Source organism: Hyperolius riggenbachi, unplaced genomic scaffold, assembly GCF_040937935.1.
Source record: "Hyperolius riggenbachi isolate aHypRig1 unplaced genomic scaffold, aHypRig1.pri scaffold_243, whole genome shotgun sequence".
Classification (NCBI taxonomy): domain Eukaryota; kingdom Metazoa; phylum Chordata; class Amphibia; order Anura; family Hyperoliidae; genus Hyperolius; species Hyperolius riggenbachi.
The window spans coordinates 49,259-71,849 of NW_027152454.1; the positions used below are offsets into that span (position 1 = coordinate 49,259).

Consider the following 22,591-nt stretch of genomic DNA (forward strand, 5'->3'; position numbering starts at 1 on the left):
CTACACGCTCAGATTGCCCTCAGACCCCCCCCCCCTTATCAATTCGCCAGGGCATTATTTACATCTGTCCTTCCCTGTAATAACACACTGATCACCTGTCAATCACCCATCAATCACCCCCTGTCACTGCCACCCATCACTCACCCCCTGTCACTGCCACCCATCAATCAGCCCCTAACCTGCCCCTTGCGGGCAATCTGATCACCCACCCACACCAATAGATCGCCCGCAGATCCGACATCAGATCACCACCCAAGTGCAGTGTTTACATCTATTGTCTCCTCTAAACACCCACTAATTACCCACTAATTACCCATCAATCACCCCCTATCACCACCTGTCACTGTTACCCATCAGATCAGACCCTAATCTGCCCCTTGCGGGCACCCAATCGCCCGCCTACACGCTCAGATTGCCCTCAGACCCCCCCTTATCAATTCGCCAGTGCATTAGTTACACCTGTTCTTCCCTGTAATAACCCTCTGATCACCTGTCAATCACCTGTCAATCACCCATCAATCACCCCCTGTCACTGCCACCCATCAATCACCCCCTGTCACTGCCACACATCAATCACCCCCTGTCACTGCCACTCATCAATCAGCCCCTAACCTGCCCCTTGCGGGCAATCTGATCACCCACCCACACCAATAGTTCGCCCGCAGATCCGACGTCAGATCACCTCCCAAGGGCAGTGTTTATATCTGTTCTCTACCCTAAACACCCACTAATTACCCATCAATCACCCCCTGTCACTGCTACCTATCAGATTAGACCCCTATCTGCCCCTAGGGCACTCAATCACCCTCAGAATGCCCTCAGGCCCCAGCCCTGATCACCTCGCCAGTGCATTGCTTGCATCTATTCCCCCCTCTAATCACACCTTGAGACACCCATCAATCACCTCCTGTCACCTCCTAGCACACCTACCCATCAGATCAGGCCCTAATTTGCCCCGTGTGGGCTCCTGATCACTCGGCCAAACCCTCAGATCCCCCTCAGACCCCCTTCCGATCACCTCCCCAGTGCATTGATTGCATCTATTTTCCCCTCTAACCACCCCCTGAGACACCCATCAATCACCTCCTGTCACCCCCCTAGCACTCCTATCCATCAGATCAGGCCCAATACAACCTGTCATCTAAAAGGCCACCCTGCATATGACCGGTTCCACAAAATTCGCCCCCTCATAGACCACCTGTCATCAAAATTTACAGATGCTTATACCCCTAAACAGTCATTTTGAGACATTTGGTTTCCAGACTACTCACGGTTTTGGGCCCGTAAAATGCCAGGGCGGTATAGGAACCCCAGAAACGGACCCCATTTTAGAAAAAAGACACCCCAATGTATTCTGTTAGAAGTATGACGAGTTCATAGAAGATTTTATTTTTTGTCAAAAGTTAGCGGAAATTGATTTTTGTTTTTTTTTCACAAAGTGTCATTTTTCACTAACTTGTGACAAAAAATAAAATCTTCTATGAACTCGCCATACACCTAACGGAATACCTTGGGGTGTCTTCTTTCTAAAATGGGGTCACTTGTGGGGTTCCTATACTGCCCTGGCATTTTAGGGGCCCTAAACCGTGAGGAGTAGTCTAGAAAACAAATGCCTCAAAATGACCTGTAATTAGGACGTTGGGCCCCTTAGCGCACCTAGGCTGCAAAAAAGTGTCACACATGTGGTATCGCCGTACTCAGGAGAAGTAGTATAATGTGTTTTGGGGTGTATTTTTACACATACCCATGCTGGGTGGGAGAAATCTCTCTGTAAATGGACAATTCTGTGTAAAAAAAATCAAACAATTGTCATTTACAGAGGTATTTCTCCCACCCAGCATGGGTATGTGTAAAAATACACCCCAAAACACATTATACTACATCTCCCGAGTACAGTGTTACCACATGATTGGCACTTTTTTGCAGCCTAACTGCGCTAAGGGGCCCAAAGTCCAATGAGTACCTTTAGGATTTCACAGGTCATTTTTGTTTCAAGACTACTCCTCACGGTTTAGGGCCCCTAAAATGCCAGGGAAGTATAGGAACCCCACAAATGACCCCATTATAGAAAGAAGACACCCAAACGTATTCCGTTAGGAGTATGGTGAGTTCATAGAAGATTTTATTTTTTGTCACAAGTTAGCGGAAAATGACACTTTGTGAAAAAAAACAATTAAAATCAATTTCCGCTAACTTGTGACAAAAAAAATAAAAACTTCTATGAACTCACCATACTCCTAACGGAATACCTTGGGGTGTCTTCTTTCTAAAATGGGGTCATTAGTGGGGTTCCTATACTGCCCTGGCATTTTAGGGGCCCTAAACCGTGAGGAGTAGTCTTGAAACAAAAATGACCTGTGAAATCCTAAAGGTACTCATTGGACTTTGGGCCCCTTAGCGCAGTTAGGGTGCAAAAAAGTGCCACACATGTGGTATCGCCGTACTCGGGAGAAGTAGTACAATGTGTTTTGGGGTGTATTTTTACACATACCCATGCTGGGTGGGAGAAATACCGCTGTAAATGGACAATTGTGTGTAAAAAAATCAAAAGATTGTCATTTACAGAGGTGTTTCTCCCACCCAGCATGGGTATGTGTAAAAATACACCCCAAAACACATTGTACTACTTCTCTCGAGTACGGCGATACCACATGTGTGGCACTTTTTTGCACCCTAACTGCGCTAAAGGGCCCAAAGTCCAATGAGTACCTTTAGGATTTCACAGGTCATTTTGAGAAATTTCGTTTCAAGACTACTCCTCACGGTTTAGGGCCCCTAAAATGCCAGGGCAGTATAGGAACCCCACAAATGACCCCATTTTAGAAAGAAGACACCCCAAGGTATTCCGTTAGTAGTATGGCGAGTTCATAGAAGATTTTATTTTTTGTCACAAGTTAGCGGAAATTGATTTTAATTGTGTTTTTTCACAAAGTGTCATTTTCCGCTAACTTGTGACAAAAAATGAAATCTTCTATGAACTCACCATACTCCTAACGGAATACCTTGGAAAGATCTCTGTAAATGGACAATTGTGTGTAAAAAAAATTAACAAATTGTCATTTACAGAGATATTTCTCCCACCCAGCATGGGTATGTGTAAAAATACACCCCAAAACACATTATACTACTTCTCCTGAGTACGGCAATACCACATGTGTGGCACTTTTTTGCAGCCTAACTGCGCTAAGGGGTCCAAAGTCTAATGAGCACCTTTAGGCTTTACAGGGGTGCTTACAATTTAGCACCCCCCAAAATCTCAGGACAGTAAACACACCCCACAAATGACCCCATTTTGGAAAGTAGACACTTCAAGGTATTCAGAGAGGGGCATGGTGAGTCCGTGGCAGATTTCATTTTTTTTTGTCGCAAGTTAGAAGAAATGGAAACTTTTTTTTTTTTGTCACAACGTGTCATTTTCCGCTTACTTGTGACAAAAATTAATATCTTCTATGAACTCACTATGCCTCTCAGTGAATACTTTGGGATGTCTTCTTTCCAAAATGGGGTCATTTGGGGGGTATTTATACTATCCTTGAATTCTAGCCCCTCATGAAACATGACAGGGGGTCAGAAAAGTCAGAGATGCTTGAAAATGTGAAAATTCACTTTTTGCACCATAGTTTGTAAACGCTATAACTTTTACCCAAACCAATAAATATACGCTGAATGGGTTTTTTTTTAATCAAAAACATGTTTGTCCACATTTTTCGCGCTGCATGTATACAGAAATTTTACTTTATTTGAAAACTGTCAGCACAGAAAGTTAAAAAAATCATTTTTTTTGCCAAAATGCATGTCTTTTTTGATGAATATAATAAAAAGTAAAAGTCGCAGGAGCAATCAAATAGCACCAAAAGAAAGCTTTATTAGTGACAAGAAAAGGAGCCAAAATTCATTTAGGTGGTAGGTTGTATGAGCGAGCAATAAACCGTGAAAGCTGCAGTGGTCTGAATGGAAAAAAAGTTGCCGGTCCTTAAGGGGTAGAAAGCCCTAGGTCCTCAAGTGGTTAAACTGCAAAAAAAATCGGGAAGGTCCGCACACTCGGATGAACCAACGTCCAGGTCTATTCAAACAATGTGACCCAAGTCCACTCCATATACCGACGACTCGTTTAAGGGCCCCGTGGGGTCCCCTTTGTCAAGGTAAAGCAGTACAGAATGGTATTCTGTACTGCTTTACCTTGACAAAGGGGACTTGTGTCACATTGTTTGAATAAATCTGGACGTTGGTTCATCCGAGTGTGCGGACCTTCCCGATTTTTTTTTTTCCTCTAGCTTAGTCGCTTACTCTCACTGCATCCAGGTCTTCTCATGAGCATCACTTCTCCTTTTTGAACACTTTCCTACAACCTGTCCATCATGCTCTGAGCCTGAAAACCTTCAAAGATACTCTCAAAACAAACCTATTCAGACAAGCCTATAATTTGCTATTGGTAGTGTAGGATGTTTACTGCCTCATCCACTAGCCCTTGTCTCATTCCCTAATGTATCCAACCCACTACCCTCTAGGCTGTAAGCTTGCAAGGGCATAGACCTCCTCCTAGTGTTTCTTATTCTGCTGTAATTTATCATATGAAGATGCACCATGAGCATGGTACTGTTACTGTAATAGGCAAGCTCACCCACAGTTTTACAAGGTATATCTAAATAACAATGCAATTTTAAAAGCAAAGACTTTAATTAAACATTGTTATTACAATGACTTTGCAATACAGTATGACCAGATGCTTTCTTTACATGCCATTAGTCCTTCTTAAAAGCTGAATACCCACCACAAAGACCGGGGAAGATGGATTGGGCATACGCGGCGCTGAACGGTGCACCGAATGATCGCTCCGTGATCCACCTTCCACAATCGTGTACCGTGCGAACAAAAGACGGGAGCCAACGATAGCGGCGGCGAATGGGGATTGGAACGACCATCCAGGTTTGGAAATGTCATGACGGTCGTTCTAAGCGAACGATTATCACACGTAATCGGCCACCATTGAACATTGTTTAACGAACTTTCATTAAACGATGGTGCGTGATTTTGCAAAAAAAACAAAAAAACAACAACAACAGACATGTGCAAGATCGTTTGGGAAAATAGCTTATTGGGTATGGGCCTTTATATGAGAGCACTACAGAGAACTACGCCATGTTCTTTCAGTGCTATGCAGTTCTCAGGATGTCTACCTAGAATGCCACAAGCAAGGATACACATATACCACTAGAGTATTAACAAGGTTTTAACATGAGGTAATTGTATGTTGTCTACACAAATTTGTGAGGAGCATATGGCTCTGTGTGTTGAGGACACGCAATAAATTCTTTGCCGCTCTTTAAAACACCATTACACAATCATGTATCCTAGGAGTCCCTTCTCATTCTTTCCTGTGCAAACTTATGGCAAAACAGAAGTGTTTTCTGGATTATTTCAAAAGGGGTTTGTATTTTTATTTTCATCTGACCGCAAACTGTCGCATGACACCTTTGGTATTTATAGTTTCCTGGAATAAAAATACTCTTTCCCACTCACAAGTGTTCATAGCTGACCGGATAAACACTATCAGGTTTTAAAGACATCAATGAAGTGAGGAAGTAGAAGGGCTCCACACTCCAGGCCAATAAATAACAAGTTATCACACCGCTACTATAGTACAGGAAAAAAAATGTCTTGTTTTCTACTTTCTATTGTTGGGCAATTTGGTCTTAAAAGAGAAATGTGAAAGTTTTGTGTGGGTTGTCATGGTTTCAACTAACAGTCTTGATGAATTTAGGGAATCTCATTGTTGGCCTTGAAATTTATTGTCTCACGTCTGAGTAAGAGGCACTCATCGCTGCAAAGGTGATAAAATACAGAAGCACTTTTAAAAAATTAGGGCTAGGCGTTTCCTTAATCAACTCATCACAAGGAACCAAGCTTGGGGAACAACACAGATCTTCTGCAGACTGATGTGGCTGGAGCTTTAGAGTGGCCATGACTATGAGGACCTGTTTTCAGCTGCTGCTTGCCATTCTCCATACATGTTTACTTGTAGTGTATCGCATATCCGCCGATACTGACGTTGGTGTAGGTAAGTGAAATAACACATTGTATTTGTCTCTGTGGCAGGTGTCCAATTACTTGTGTACAATTAAGGCTAGCATAGTTTAAATATAGGTTGGCATCAAGATTCTAGGATTTAAGAGAAAATGTTAGGTGGGGATTGGAACACACATGCAGGTGCGTTTCTGTCTGCGGATTCTGACGTAGAATGTTTGCATTTCCTGTCGGAATACAATTTAAATGATGTAATTGTGACTGTGCGTGGCATGCAGAGAAAAAGCAGAAAGCTGTGTGGTTTAAAATGGGGGAAAGCGCAAAATGCGAGCGAATGCTAATGACATGCATTTCCGGAGCAGAGCCATTGACTTTAATGACAAGTGCAGCTGTGCACATTTTGCCGTCCGTGGCAAATCAGGCACGATTCTCTCTAGCAAGTGTGTTTCCTACCAGCTATGCTGTACATTCACTTATTTCTTTTCAACACTAAAAGGGGATTTGTGACTTTTAGGCTTTGTTCACATCTAAAACCGAAATCGCTGACGGCTGCGATTTTCGATTTTGTGGGCGATTTCCCCCCCTCCCAGCACTCTGGTGGGCACTGCGGTTTTCTTAAAGCGCTTAGAAGATCACCGGCGATCAGCAAAGTGCTGAAAAGTGCTCGAGTGTGATCCAGCCCAAAGTGTTTGTTAGCCACACAGAGTTTTCTCAGCTTAGTGATTGCAATTTTTGCATTGCAATTGAGCTTTGCGTTCCTGTTCAGGGGAACTAGAATCGCGATTGCTCCAAAAATGCTACATGCAGTGTTAGCAATTTACACCAATTGCAAGTGCTGCAGGAAGAATCAGTATGTGTGGTAGGTGGCTAATTGCCGTTAAGTACCTAAGACAGTGCAAAGGTTAACGTTATGTTTTAACCTTCAGATACAAAAAAGACTATGGGATTCCAGAATAGTCCTGTTTAGGAGTAGGACTACAAATACAATTATTTATCTTATCAGTTTTTTTTACTTCAGCTTAATTAAGGGTCCGTTTCCACTGCAGTTTTCTGCAGCACACACCCAAACTCCTGTAGCTGTGCATGGCACGGCCAAGCAAATCGGGCTGGAGCTTGAGGAAAGTAGACCCTTAGGCCTCATTCACACCTAAAATAAAAAACGCAAGCGTTTTGCATTTTTGTGTGCTTCCAGCGCGCCCCCCCCCCCCCCCGTGATCCACTGCGCGCTGCGTTTCTGGTAAAAGCGCATTTCTAAGCACTTTTTCAGAGCGGTTTTGTGAATTACTCCCTGACGCAGGTCAGGAAGTGAACTCAATGACCCGGAAAAGAATAAATACAATGTATTTATTCTAAAAAACGTGAATGCAATAGCCGCATAATGCGCTTTTGTGAGTGTTTAGCGCTCTTCCTATACCTTCCATTATAGCAAAAACGCCCCAAAAATGGTACAGGCACTGCTTTGCTGAACACACAGCACACGAACCGTGCTGATATGAACCTTCTCATAGAGATTATTATTATTTATTATTATTATTTATTGTATTTATAAAGCGCCAACATATTACGCAGCGCTGATTCATTGAACGCGTCTTGTGGGCGATTTTAAAAATCGGCTGCGTTTGAATAAAGGCCGAAAACGCCCCTAGTGTGAACAGGCCCTCAATCTTTTTGAATCAGCTAACCATGAAACTGATAGAAATATTTAGGCCCCTTGCACACATAGGGCTTGATTCACTAAACCGTGATAACTCATATCATGGCTGTTTTCACACGTTTTCTCGTTTGCGCGCGATCGCGATTTAGTAAATCAAGCCCATAGCGCGTTGCGTTACTCTCCCCCACCGCTCCCCCAATATGCAGCTCATTGCAGTGGTCATTGATCTCAAAGAGACAGGCAGCAGTACTCGAGATACAACGGAAGAAGTCCGGTAAGGGCAGAAGCTGCAGTGCGTTGCTGAGTGGTACGAGTGGTAGCGCGTGGTGCACGACTCTATGGGAGTCATTGAAGCCACAGACAATCTTTATAGAGTGTTGCCGTAGTGTTGCGGTGTGCATGCGCATATTTAATTATATTGAACTAGTAGACCCAAGCCCGTTTAAAAACGGGCTCTAGGTTTTTTTTTTTTTGCTGCCGCCGCCGCCACCAGTCACTGCGCATGCGCGTGCACCCGCCGCGCGTGCCCACCGCACGCAACTGCCCGCCCACCTCGCTCCCTGGTCCCTCCAACTGTCCGTTACTGTGCACATGCGCAGTAACAAAATAACAGGGATACAGGTGGACGCAGCGACACAGGCTAATTATTATATAGGATTATGAGCATCTGACAGACCATCTTGTATTATCCCCCCCTTAAAGCAGTAGGATCAGCCATACTATGCCAGGGAGAAAAAACACATATATAAGCAGGGACGGATCTAGGGGGGGGCAAGCGGGTATCTTGCCCCAGGCGCAGTTTGTTGAATTCTTTAAAAAGGCGGCAAAATGAATGGCAGTTTAGGCGCCAAAACCTGACCTTTAGGCGCCAAAACCTGACCTTGCCCCAGGCGCAACTTGGTCTTGATCCATCCCTGAATATAAGTAGATAAATACTTGACATACCTACAAAACACATGTATTATACTGTCCACGTTTCGATTTCAGTGAATGTTATATAGTAAATTAAATTCTGTTCCTGGTGGGGGCCATGTCTTTTGCCCACAGTTAAGGCTAACTCGTGATGTCATTTCTGCCCTTTACTTTTTTTCTTGTCTCCTCCAATCGCTGAGTCGCCTCAGCCTTGCTTGTAAACACAAGTGAGTAGGGGATTAGGTTTCAGATAAGAAGCTGGCAGGGAAATAAAGGGAAGAGGAGGAATAGATTATAGATAAAAAGAACCCCAAGCATGCAATTCTTTGGCACAACTACTAAAAGGCCAGGGTTCCTTAAGTATGTGATAACTCCAAATCATAACAGCAGAAAAAGTTTTGAAAGTTTTGAATGCAGGTTTAGCATCTTTATCACTTAATACACTCAGACCAGTTGCTGTTGAAATGTGATTTTTTTATGGTGACGATACCGCTTTAAACTGTTCATGGTTAAGCTGGGAAACTTGTAATTCATGAATTTGTGTGCCTTTACTCCACCTGCAATCCCGGACAGCAGACTGCCTCAGTACTATAATGTCATTTGTTCACATGCACATATAAGGAGTTTAAGAAATTCCATCAACATTTGTTTTTATACTGTCACATAAACTGCATCACTGATCCTTTCTAGTGCTCCTTTCTTGCTGCAATGCTTCTAGATCTCTCCTCAGGGCATTACCACTCCAGTATGTTTCTAATGTTTATATTGTACTTTGCTTATGTATTTGACCTGAAATATACAATATACCTGCTGTTTACTTTTAAACAACTAGTGTGAATGGCACAGTACAATTCCAGGCACACAAGTAGCATACCTTTATGACACCGACTTTCTGATTTATAATGAGTGAGCCATGGGAAATCTCAGGTCTTTCTCCTTGGGGGGAGGACCTACAACTCCCATGTCATTCTGAGCTGGTATTGGGTATAAAAAGGGCTCACAACAAAGAGGCTGGACACAAAACCACCCCAGACTTTCTCATACATGAAATACAACATCGTTTATTGCTGCTTAATAGAGCATGACTTCTAAAAGGAAGCACAGCTTACACAAGGGCCCTCACTTTTACCCTGTTCAGTCTTGTTTTATTCTCTTTTTATGTTATTTATGTGTGTGTACTTAGTATTTATTTTACTCTCACAACAATTGATGGGCATGATGACCAGTAGTAAGCACCAAGTGCAGCCTCTCATACATAAAGAGCAAAACAAGAGACAACACAGGACTGGACTGAATGCTACTAGCAGCAAGGGAAGTTCTGGCTCTGTTTACTTCTGTTCATAAAACCTGTGGTGGTAACAAACAGTGCAGGATTCCTTTACAGGTAGGGTGGCCTCACGGGAAGTTGTCCTTTGTGCTGTTGCTTTGACACTGAACTGTCAGAGCCAAACAAAAAATGAAAGGGCACAGGAAGATCAAAGTCACTATCACAGTATGGAAGTAAAACCTAATAAAAAGCCCATAATGGATAAAAGCCATCCTGAAAAGCACAGCACCACTAAATCAGATCTTGTGATAGGATTGCTTACATCAGTTTGGTACCCGGCTAGGTCGTGGTATGCCAGAGCCACTAAGATTGCACAAGGAGGCAAATGGAATGTAAAAGCTCATGTTAAAAAAGCTCTGCTGAATATAATTTCCTTCTTGAAACCGAAGGTAATTAGAATTCTTCAACTTTATGGGAGCAAGACAAATAACATTTATATTACACTTTACTCCTGGTGGACTGCAGCCACTAGGGTGCAGCCACTCTTTGCTGAATAGGTGCAGGCTTACTGAACAGGAAGATCCAGATTTGGACCCAGGTCTCCTGTGTTCGTGAGGCTGGGCTCTTAAAGTAAACCTGAGGTGGCTGAAAATAAAAAAAATTATACATATCTGGTGCTTCCTCTAGCCCCCCATCAGGCTAATAAGTCCCTCACTGTCTTCCACTGCCTGGATCCTCGGCAATTCAACCCGGTAACTCCGCTAGTCAGGGCCGGTTCAAGTAACAATGGGGCCCTAGGGCAAGATTAGCCTGGGGGCCCCGCAACAGACACCACCCTGACCAGAAAGTGTCCTCAGAGGCCCTTTGTTGCAGCCAAATTTCCCTCCTGGGCCCCTGAGCTGGCTGCTGACCCTCCCCCAACTTAACAGACTCTGCAGTGTCCCTGGGGAGCAACAGTTCAGATGGGGAGGGACAACTTGGGGGCCCCTACAAGCTTTGGGGCCCTGGGGCAACTGCCTATTTTTTCCTATGGTAGCTCCGGCCCTGCCGCTAGTTGGCACATACTGCGCAAGCCCGGCCTGGTCGTGTGCGTGCGCCCCATCGCGGTGATATTTTGCGCCTGCGCAGTAGTTCAGATTGGCCAAATTACCAGGCCGAACTGCGGAAGATCGAGGGAGTGGAGAAGGATGGCAAGGGACCGATTTAACCTGAAGAGGGCTAGAGGAAGCCCCAGGTATGTATAATTTTATTTTATTTTTCAGCCATCTCAGGTACCCTTTAACCATTACACTGTCCAACAAGAAGGTACTACCATAACATATGACCCCTGCTTAATGAGTGGAGTACCTTTTTCCTTTCATAAACCTGGAGAACTGCAAATATCTTCTGCTCTAAGAAGGCAACATCATATTTAGAAAGCTCTTTTAACATAGACTTTTAGGTTCTTTTAAATGCTCATACAGCTGTAGTGTTTAGTTTCACCACGGCATACTGGTTGCTCTGTGGAAACCCTATTTCCAAAGTCCTGCCCATTAAATTATCCCAATACTTGCCTTGCACCGATGAATGCCAATTTATCCAAGAACAGTTGTCTGCGGTTATGTAAAATGAATAGGTTATGGGCATACTATACATCAGCAACCCTGGATTTATATAATAACAATAAAAAGAGTAATGTTGTCCCACTCCTAATTACAATGCTATATAAGTTCCATACAAAGACAATCATAGGGCTTTAAATGAACAATTAGTCTTTTATACTTCTTTGAAAATGTCTTCAAGATTATGGACAAGCATGCGAACACAATTTCGGAGTTCCAAATCACATAAAGACTGCCTGACACATGTTTTACGGCCAAAGACCGCTTCCTCAGAGGCATACAATATACACACACATCTGTTAAAAAACATACAATATGAATTTTACAAGTTGTTACATACCATCCAAGATCTATGCGTATGTGAGGATACAGAGGCCAAATAAAATATCATAATCTTACCAAATGTGGACCCTCAACAGATACATGACTGTATCTGAAAAATTGCATAAATTCCATAAGTACTGATGTAAATGCTATATCTAATAGAAACCAGAAAAAGCCACTGCTCCATATAAGGCACAGTATACCATATGTGAATCACCAAAACGAAAATCATTCATGATTCCATTTAAAAAAATAATAACTGCAAAGTGGGGTGTGTGTAATTATTCTGCCCCCTAAGTCAATACTTTGTAGAACCACCTTTTGCTGCAATTACAGCTGCCAGTCTTTTAGGGTATGTCTCTACCAGCTTTGCATATCTAGAGACTGAAATCCTTGCCTATTCTTCTTTGCAAAACAGCTCCAGCTCAGTCAGATTAGATGGACAGCTTTTGTAAACAGCAGTTTTCAGATTTTGTCACAGATTCTCGATTGGATTTAGATCTGGACTTTGACTGGGCCATTCTAACACATGGATATGTTTTGTTTTAAACCATTTCATTGTTGCCCTGGCTTTATGTTTAGGGTCGTTGTCCTGCTGGAAGGTGAACCTCCGCCCCAGTCTCAAGTCTTTTGCAGACTCCAAGAGGTTTTCTTCCAAGATTGCCCTGTATTTGGCTCCATCCATCTTCCCATCAACTCTGACCAACTTCCCTGTCCCTGCTGAAGAGAAGCACCAGCAGAGCATGATCCTGCCACCACCATATTTGACAGAGGGGATGGTGTGTTCAGAGTGATGTGCAGTGTTAGTTTTCCGCCACACATAGCGTTTTGCATTTTGGCCAAAAAGTTCCATTTTGGCCTCATCTGATCAGAGCACCTTCTTCCACGTGTTTGCTGTGTCCCCCACATGGCTTGTGGCAAACTGCAAACAGGACTTCTTATGCTTTTCTGTTAACAATGGCTTTCTTCTTGCCACTCTTCCATAAAGGCCAACTTTGTGCAGTGCACAACTAATAGTTGTCCTATGGACAGATTCCCCCACCTGAGCTGTAGATCTTTGCAGCTCGTCCAGAGTCACCATGGGCCTCTTGATTGCATTTCTGATCAGTGCTCTCCTTGTTCGGCCTGTGCGTTTAGGTGGACGGCCTTGTCTTGGAAGGTTTACAGTTGTGCCATACTCCTTCCATTTCTGAATGATCGCTTGAACAGTGCTCCGTATCCCACGGAGCACTGTTCAAGCGATCATTCAGAAATGGAAGGAGTATGGCACAACTGTAAACCTTCCAAGACAAGGCCGTCCACCTAAACGCACAGGCCGAACAAGGAGAGCACTGATCACTGTTCAAGGCTTTGGAAATCTTTTTGTAGCTTAAGCCTGCTTTAAAGTTCTCAATAACTTTATCCATGACATGTCTGGTGTGTTCTTTGGACTTCATGGTGTTGTTGCTCCCAATATTCTCTTAGACAACCTCTGAGGACGTCACAGAGCAGCTGTATTTGTACTGACATTAGATTACACACAGGTGCACTCTATTTAGTCATTAGCACTCATCAGGCAATGTCTATTGGCAACTGATTGCACTCAGACCAAAGGGGGCTGAATAATTACGCACACCCCACTTTGCAGTTATTTATTTGTAAAAAATGTTTGGAATCATCTATGATTTTCGTTCCACTTCTCACGTGTACACCACTTTGTATTGGTCTATCACGTGGAATTCCAATAAAATTGATTCATGTTTGTGGCAGTAATGTGACAAAATGTGGAAAACTTCAAGAGGGCTGAATACTTTTGCAAACCACTGTAGTGTGTACCAGTCTTGATATAATCATATAAAGTGTGAAGTCGCACCATACCACATTAAACCACCGCATAGTATAATGGATACATCCCATATGTGTCATGGAGAAAGTATCCTATGGTAGAAACCTCAAGTGAAAAAGTATACATGCAGCATATAGGTATGTGCTAGTGTGCTCAGAGCCAGGCAAGCGTCAGTACTTGTGGCATTTTTCAGATTGCGGTCATGTATCTGTTGAGGGTCCACATTTGGTAAGATTATGATATTTTATTTGGCCTCTGTATCCTTCCTGACGTACGCATAGATCTTGGATGGTATGTAACAACTTGTACAATTCATATTGTATGTTTTTTTAACAGATGTGTGTATACTGTATGCCTCTGAGGAAGAGGTCTTTGGCCGTGAAACATGTGTCAGGCAATCTTTATGTGATTTGGATTGTGTTCGCATGCTTGTCCGTAATCTTGAAGACATTTTCAAAGAAGAATAAAAGATTAATTGTTCATTTAAAGCCCCGTGATTGTCTGTGTATGAACCCTGGATTTATGCCTGAAACATTTTAAAGCGTACCCAAGGCGGTACTAAAAAATCAGATACTTAGCTAAGAAGAGGGAAGCTTCTGGATCCTACAGAGATTTCCCACATCCTCCTGGCCCCCACCATTGCCACGCATGGACCCCTGGAACATATCGGGCAAGAGCTTGTTGAAAATGTTATGTGCCTGTGTGAGTACAGCCTGCGCAGGTGTGGGCGTGTTTGAAAGGGTGCAGTATGGCCAAGCTCGTGCATGAAGAGGAGCGCAGTGACGGTCTTCAGAAGTGTCCTGGGCAGCGGTGTTTGGACGTACCTCGTACGTTCAAATCGGTGCCTCTCTGTATTCCAGGACGTACAAGTTATGCCTCCGTTCTGGCATCCCACGCGTGCACGTGTGCGCCCCTCATGCTCGTGCACTCTTCTGACAGTGAATGATTGCTGCTACCAGCAATCATTCACATAAAGTTAAACGAAACAAAAGTGTTTTTTTAAAGTGACAGTAAGCCCATTAAAAATAGTGTATTTTTGTTTTTAAAGTTTTCACTCGAACCTGAAGTGGTTAAAGCTGCCATACTCATCAACTCTTGTTTCAGGGAACTTATTGAGCATGTGTATGAGCCTTTACAGACACACCAAAGTGGACAAATACAAACAGCAGTGTATCTGAAGAAAGGCAGTGAGAATGTGTTCACTGCTTTTATTACCTAATAAATCTGATCCTCCTGGTAACCCCACAGCATCTTTGTTTAGCCTTGTGGGGAAATGCTACGGCTGACTTCCAATAAGAACAGAAATATGAGTGCAAACTTACTGCTGAAATGATGAGAGTCACATGACCAGCTGCAGGCATACCTATAAATATGGTGCAGGAAAAAAAAATAGCGCCGGATACTACTTAAAGCGGAATATAACCCTGCATTTCAACTTTGCTCTAAAACATTATTTACAGTATATTATATGCAACCAGCATTTTTTTTTTACTAGACCAGCATTGGAAGGGTTACACAGGGCTTTAAAGTTCCTGGAGATTTCTGCAGAGGCATCCGAAGTTGACATAGATACATTTTGTTTACATAAATGTATCTAAGTGTTGAATGTGACTCATCTCCCTCACTGAGAAGGAGTTGGAGGACAGCCAAAGAGTGTGTAACATTTCTCAATAGATACATATAACTAAATAGAATGTAACAATCTGAACTTCTGCATATCTCTCCACGGAACTTTAAACCTCTGTGTTTAACCCTTCCAATGCTGGTCTAGTAAAAAAAAATGCTTTTTGCATATAATATGCTGTAAATAATGTTTTAGAGCAAAGTTGAAATGCAGGGTTATATTCCGCTTTAAAGAAACTCTGAGTCTAAATTCCCGTTTGACTCCATGAGTAGCAAAATCCACGACCAAGAAAGTTGTGGATTTTGCAGAGGGGTGTATAAACCCCTCATTTTGCCGCAGGGATGCGGCGGTGTAGCATTACATATAGTGCTTTACATAAATACTAGAATACTAATACTGGAATTTAGACTCATTTCAGAGTCTCTTTAATTCCGATAGTAAAATACTGGTAATCTTTACTGATATTTTACTATAGCCTAACCTAACCCTACTCCATACTTACCAAACCCTCTGCATAAACGTAACTACCCCAATGTCTAACCTTAACCCTAACCTTGCCTAACCTAACCCCCAAACTACCCTGCTGCCTCCATAGGGGTTAATAGTCAAAGCTGCAATACTAGTAAAAGCTACGATTAGCGGCAGTGAACAGTAATTATGATGCTCAATAAATAACAGGCACTGGGTGCCTGCTATTTATCGGGCACCATAATTATTGTTAACTGCTGCTTATCGCAGGGTTTTACTATTGCGGACTATGGCGGCGCCATTTTTGTGCCATTTTTACCTGTCTCCAGCTGCTGAGCCACTGCACATGTTGTAGGGGATAGGGGGTAGGACATTGTCTCACAAATCTGATTGTGCAACATTTCGTGGACAAGTACCCCGGATTCCAGGACGTCCTGATTGAAGCAGACCAGGAAAGTGGCTACACAGTTCTGTTGATCCTACATGGCTATGGCCCGCTTTGCTGACATTCAGTGACAATACAAAATGCCTAAGAAATGATTTATTTATGACAGCCCCCTCAGATGGAATTCAACGTTGCTTATGTTGGATCGGCTCGGCTGTACCAGCAGCAATGTGCAGTAAATGAGTACCTGTGTGCACTTGCTAATAGGACAGTCTCTGGGGAGATGGAGTATTTGTACCCGAGGCAATGGGTGCTCATATGCGACACCTGCAGACTGATGCGCCCTTTTGAGGAGACCACTAATCTGGTCAGTCACACAAAGGCCGGCATCTGTGCCATCATGTTTTACATCTTTTTTTCTGGAGCGTGCCATGTGACGTGTCCTTAACCAAGCCACGAATGAGCGGGGGCATGAAGAGGAGGAAGAGTTCAAGCTGTCGCAAACTGGAGAGGGGGCCATATCATCATTGGATGTACCTAGGCACAGGGAGGAGTGTAAAGAGCAGTCAGGCCTAGTGCACACCAGAGCGTTTCCGCTGCGGTTTGCGATCCTCCTGCGGGTGCGGATCCGCTAGGGTAATGTATTTCAATGGGCTGGTGCACACCAGAGCGGGAGGCGTTTTGCAGAAACGCATACTCCCGGGCTGCAGCAGATTTTGGATTGCGGATGCGTTTCTGCCTCAATGTTAAGTATAGGAAAAACGCAAACCGCTCTGAAAAACGGCACTTCAGAGCGGTTTGCCAGGCGTTTTTTGTTACAGTAGCTGTTCAGTAACAGCTTTACTGTAACAATACAGGAAATCTACTACACCAAAACCGCTACACAAAACCGCAAAACGCTAGCTGAAACGCTACAGAAAAAGAAGAAAAAGCGTTTCAAAATCTGCTAGCATTTTGCGGATCTGCTAGCGGTTTTTGGTGTGCACCAGGCCTCAGAGGAGGAGGATGGTGGCTGGGGTGAGGAAGAGCAAGAGAAGCAGGCTTCCTGGGGGGCGTATCACCTTTCGGGAACGCTGGTCTTGTCATTGGCTGGGGGGATCAAACCATAAAATGTTTTTGAGATGGAAGTAACAGAAGTTGTCATCTACATTGATGGTAACTTTGGGTGGTGTTGCAAAGAGAGAATGTGGAAATATCACAACTGCCATTTTGTTCATTGTAAGTTTAAGGAAACAGTATGACGTGAATGTAGAGACAGCAGTCAGGGACTCGCGATAATAGTGAAGAGAGGTCAGGGGCTATGAAATAGATTTGGGTGTCTTCAGCGGAAGCAGGAAATTTGGGCGCATGAGGCAGATGGACAAAAAGGGCGCCGCCATTCACTCCCATAATAAATATCGTTTAAATCAGCGCCCGACAGGAAAAAAGGGCGCCGGAGAAAAATAACGTTTTAAAAGCGGCGCCCGGAGACTTTTAATGTTTTATAACTGTTTCTCATGATTACACATTATTTAATGATTTATAATTTTTAAAACATTACTTTTAAACGAAAAACCATACAATTTTTTTTTTTTTTTTGCATTTTTAAACGAAAAACCGCACCATATTTTTTTAAAACGTTATTAATGCTTATCACAGGGGGGTCTTAGGTTTAGGCACCAACAGGGGGGTCTTAGGTTTAGGCACCAACAGGTGGGTCTTAGGTTTAGGCACCAACAGGGGGGTCTTAGGGTTAGGCACCAACAGGGGGGTCCTAGGGTTAGGCACCAACAGGGGGGTCTTAGGGTTAGGCACCAACAGGGGGGTCTTAGGGTTAGGCACCAACAGGGGGGTCTTAGGGTTAGGCACCAACAGGGGGGTCTTAGGGTTAGGCACCAACAGGGGGGTCTTAGGTTTAGGCACCAACAGGGGGGTCTTAGGGTTAGGCACCAACAGGGGGGTCTAGGGGTTAGGGATAGGTACAGGGAGGGTTCTGTGTGAGAGTAGGGTTAGGTATAGCTTTAGTAAAATTCTTATTAATGTTTTATAAAACGTTATTATAAATTTCAATTTTTAAATAGGGAAGATTAACGTTTTTAAAATTGCCGATTTTATACACATTATTTAATGATTTATAACTTTATAAAACATTATTTTTAAACGAAATATAACACAATTTTTTTTAAACGTTATTCATGATTATCTTTTAAAACCCTGCGCCCTTTTTTCCCGGCGCCCTTTTTTAACGTACGCGTCTTCAGCATAGAGGTAATATTGAAAACCAAAATGGCTTATTAATTGTTCCAGGCCATGAGTGTAAATTGAGAAGAGGTCCAAGGTTAAGATTGGGGCATTGCAGTGCACCAAAAGACAGCGGGCGTGGAGAGGAGTTAGGATTACAGTAGGAGACATTGAAAGAACATGCAGACAGGTAAGAGCAGATCCAGGAATGAGCTAGGCCCTTGATACCAGTGATTAGAGGGTCTGGAGAAGCAGAGATTGATCAACAGTGTCAAAGAAAGAGGAGTAATAGTACAGAAAATTTGACTTTGGATTTTGCAACCAGAAGGCACCCTCCCTCCATTTCACAGAACAGGCAGCTCAGCAGGGAGCAAAGGCGTACCTATACACTGATCACTTCTTGACTGTCATAAAAAAATCAATTCAAAGATAATTTTGGCTGACAGGCCTCTTATATGTATATGTGGCTTTGGCTATTACTTTCAGGGTTGCTCGAATGTACCAAAATTCGATTCGGGTACATTCGAATTCGGGCCCGCGGTAAATTCGGATTCGGATGCTATCGCCGAATTTGGTTCGGATTCGAATTCGGTTCGGGTTGCGTAAAAAAATTTGGGAAAAATTAGTGTGCGCGAATTCGGATGTTTTTTTTGTTTTGTTTTTTTAAAGGGAAATCACATGTAAATAGGTCTAATATAAACAAAAAATGTGATGGAAAACTTTTTTCAGCATTTCTTGTTTATTCATCGTCACCGTCTTCTTTTTTTTCTCTCCATCTTTTTCTTCACCATCTTCTTTTTCTGTTCTACCCTCTTTTTGTTTCTCGTCATCAATCTTTAATTACTATCATCTTCATCATCTTCTTCTTCACTGGCATCTGGTTCTTTAAGTTCTTCTTCTTCTTCACCTGGTTCATCTTATATTGTTTCTTCTTCTTCTTCTTCCTCTTCTTCTTCTTCTTCCTCTTCTTCCTCTTCCTCCTCTTCCTCCTTCTTCTTCTTCTTCTTCTTCTTTATTATTATTATTTATTGTATTTATAAAGCGCCAACATATTACGCAGCGCTGGACAATAAATATATACAATGATACAAGGATGACATACATAGGGTTATATACATAGAACAAAGTTATATATACAAATTGTACAAAATACATGATCATGCAATATGGGCTGGTTAGGTAGGCCCAGTAATACAAGTACAGGCTGTCATAGGACAGGAGCACATGATCCTGTAGATTACACTACGGAGTGGAGGACCCTGCCAGAGGCTTACAGTCTAAAGAGAGGGGTGGAAACACTAGGTGGGGCTGTTAAATATTCCTTAGAGAGTTACTGTGTGGTAGGAGGTGGGTAGGCCATCATAAAGAGGTGGGTTTTGAGGGCTTGCTTGAATGTGTTGAAAGAGGGAGCAAGTCTGATGGGTGGTGGAAGGGCATTCCAGAGGGTGGGGGCAGCTCTTGAGAAATCCTGCAGGCGGGCATGGGAGTGTGAAATGCGTGGGGTGGTGAGGCGAAGGTCGTTGGAGGAACGGAGGGGGCGACCTGGTGTATACTTGTGAACAAGCTCCGAGATGTAGGTAGGGCAGGTTTTGTGCACAGATTTATACGCCAGGCATAGAATCTTGAAACTTATCCTGAAACGGATAGGGAGCCAGTGCAGGGATTCACAAAGGGGAGATGTGGATGCAGAGCGGTGCGAAGAATGGATGAGTCTTGCAGCCGCATTCTTCTTCTTCTCATGGTTCTTCTTCTTCTTCTCATGGTTGTTCTTCTTCTTCTTCTTCTCATGGTTGTTGTTCTTCTTCTTCTTCTTCTTCTCATGGTTGTTCTTCTTCTTCTTCTTCTCATGGTTCTTCTTCTTCTTTTTCTTCTTCTCATGGTTCTTCTTCTTCTTCTTCTTCTTCTCATGGTTCTTCTTCTTCTTCTCATGGTTCTTCTTCTTCTTCTCATGGATATTCTTCTTCTTCTTCACCGTCCACCACCAACATTCTTTGTTTTTTCCCTTACAGAACTCTACTGTTGTAAAACACCAGCATAGCTATTGTAGTGGCGTAATAGCTAGTGGCGCATGGCAGCAGCGCATAATTCTGTGGACCCTGGCGGTGGGAACACAGACAGGCAGGAGGAAAACTATAGCAGCAGGCAGCAGCAGGAGGAGGAGGAGGAGTAGTGACGTATGGCAGCAGGCAATGTCACAGGCCAATGGTACCTAGCGTTGGTACCATGGCTGAAAATAAACACCAAAGAGCAGGAGGAGGTTCCGGACAGCAGTCGTGCAGCCCACATTGTGCCCAATGCACAACTGGGACAGCACAGTTTTCAACCCAGACACCTCCGAATTTTTTTGTATTTTTTTTTACAACAGTATAGCTATTGTAGTGGCGTAATAGCTAGTGGCGCATGGCAGCAGCGCTGAATTCTGTGGACCCTGGCGGTGGGAACATAGACAGGCAGGAGGATAAACTCAGCAGGAGGAGGAGTGTTGAATGGCAGCAGGCAATGTGTGGACCCTGGTGGTGGGAACACAGACAGGCAGGAGGATAACTATAGCAGGCAGCAGCAGGAGGAGGAGGAGGAGGAGTAGTGACGTATGGCAGCAGGCAATGTCACAGGCCAGACAGTGGGTGACAAATTACAGTCGGTCGGTCACACACGGTCAGACGCAATCAATAGGGTGCGCCGCCAAATGACAGTCACAGCAGGTGACAACAAGGGATGCTGGCCTGCGAATGTAACAATTTACTACAGAAAGGTAATAAATCACACAGTAACAAATGAAAAAAAATGAAATGAAGGGGTGGGTGGTAGTAGTAGTGGAATAGAGACTACCACCTACCTAGTAGTAGTACGGTTGTACGTGCAGGTAGTAACTATTAAACGCCTGCTGTACTAAACAGTAAACAATATAACTAACTGCCAGACAGTGGGTGACAAATTAAAGTCGGTTGGTCACACACGGTCAGACGCAATCAATATGGTGCGCCGGCAAATGACTGTCACAGCAGGTGACAACTAGGGATGCTGGCCTGCGAATGTAACAATTTACTACAGAAAGGTAATACTAATAAATTACACAGTAACAAATGAAAACAATTAAATGAAGGGGTGGGTGGTAGTAGTAGTGGAAGAGAGACTACCACCTACCTAGTAGTAGTACAGTTGTACGCGCAGGTAGTAACTATTAAACGCCTGCTGTACTAAACAGTAAACAATATAACTAACTGCCAGACAGTGGGTGGCAAATTACAGTCGGTCAGTCACACACAGTCAGACGCAATCAATAGGGTGCGCCGGCAAATGACAGTCACACAGCAGGTGACAACAAGGGATGCTGGCCTGTACACAGTCAATCAGTAACTAACTAGTATTAACTAACAGTACTGAAGCTATAAACTAACAGACTACAGCAAACAGCAGCAGTACAATATAACTAAACTACTATAGTACACAACTAACTAGAATCCCTAACCTACCTAAGCTAGTAGTAGGCTAAGGCTGCCCTAGGCTAGCAGGCCTAGCCTGCACAAAGACTAACACTAGCCTAGCACAGAATACAGTACACACTAGCTGACTACAAACAATCAAATTACTATCTATCTATATAACAGTACAATGAATGTGTTTAGGAGCTGTTTAGGAAGCAAAACGCTAGGTTTAGCACAGAATACACTTGTTCAGACACGCAGCACACCACTGGAGATGCTCTCAGTACCAGCTCAGTCACACAAGTGCGTAGCTCCGCAAAATGGCCGCCGCCTTATATAGAGGAGGGGAGGGCCAGGCTCCCCTCCTCTGATTGGTTGCTAGCGTTGCCAGGGACTCGGCTGGAGGAATTCTGATTGGCCAGTGTCACTCCCGAATCCCGAAGCCGAACCCAACGTGTCATCCGGCCGAATTCAAATGCATACATTCGCCCGCCTTCGGCTTCGGGTCCGGCGCATTCGGCTTCGGCTTCGACTTCGGGAACGCTGAAATTTACCCGAATAATTCGGGAATTCTGGAGAGCAACCCTGATTACTTTACACGTTTCTTCAAATAGCGCATAAGCAATGCATGAAACTATATTTTGACAAAGCAGTCACACCATAGCCAGAGTCAGAGGCTTTATAATGAAAGTTTAAGTGATGAAATTCTTTTCATACAGTAGAAATCAATGAGACAATCATCTGCACAAAGGATTTAATAGAAGTGGACATCCCAAGCATCTTCTTCCTGACCAAGAACCCTCCAATCCTGGTAAGTGTGTCACCATACCCAAGTTCCTGTTTATTGCATATTTAATAAGCA

General features: G+C 43.5%; 1 protein-coding gene across 1 annotated transcript in view; it reads left to right on the forward strand.

Moving 5' to 3' along the window:
• Nucleotides 1-5,788: 5,788 nt before the first annotated feature.
• LOC137543850 (pancreatic secretory granule membrane major glycoprotein GP2-like) overlaps nt 5,789-22,591 on the forward strand; it is a gene marked incomplete at its 3' end in the record, with an annotated part of 96,967 nt that continues 80,164 nt past the window's right edge. Inside the window, exons 1-2 of the mRNA XM_068264921.1 lie at nt 5,789-6,058; nt 22,449-22,540. Of these exons, the coding sequence (XP_068121022.1) occupies nt 5,962-6,058; nt 22,449-22,540 (189 nt within the window). The remainder of the gene's footprint in view (nt 6,059-22,448; nt 22,541-22,591) is intronic.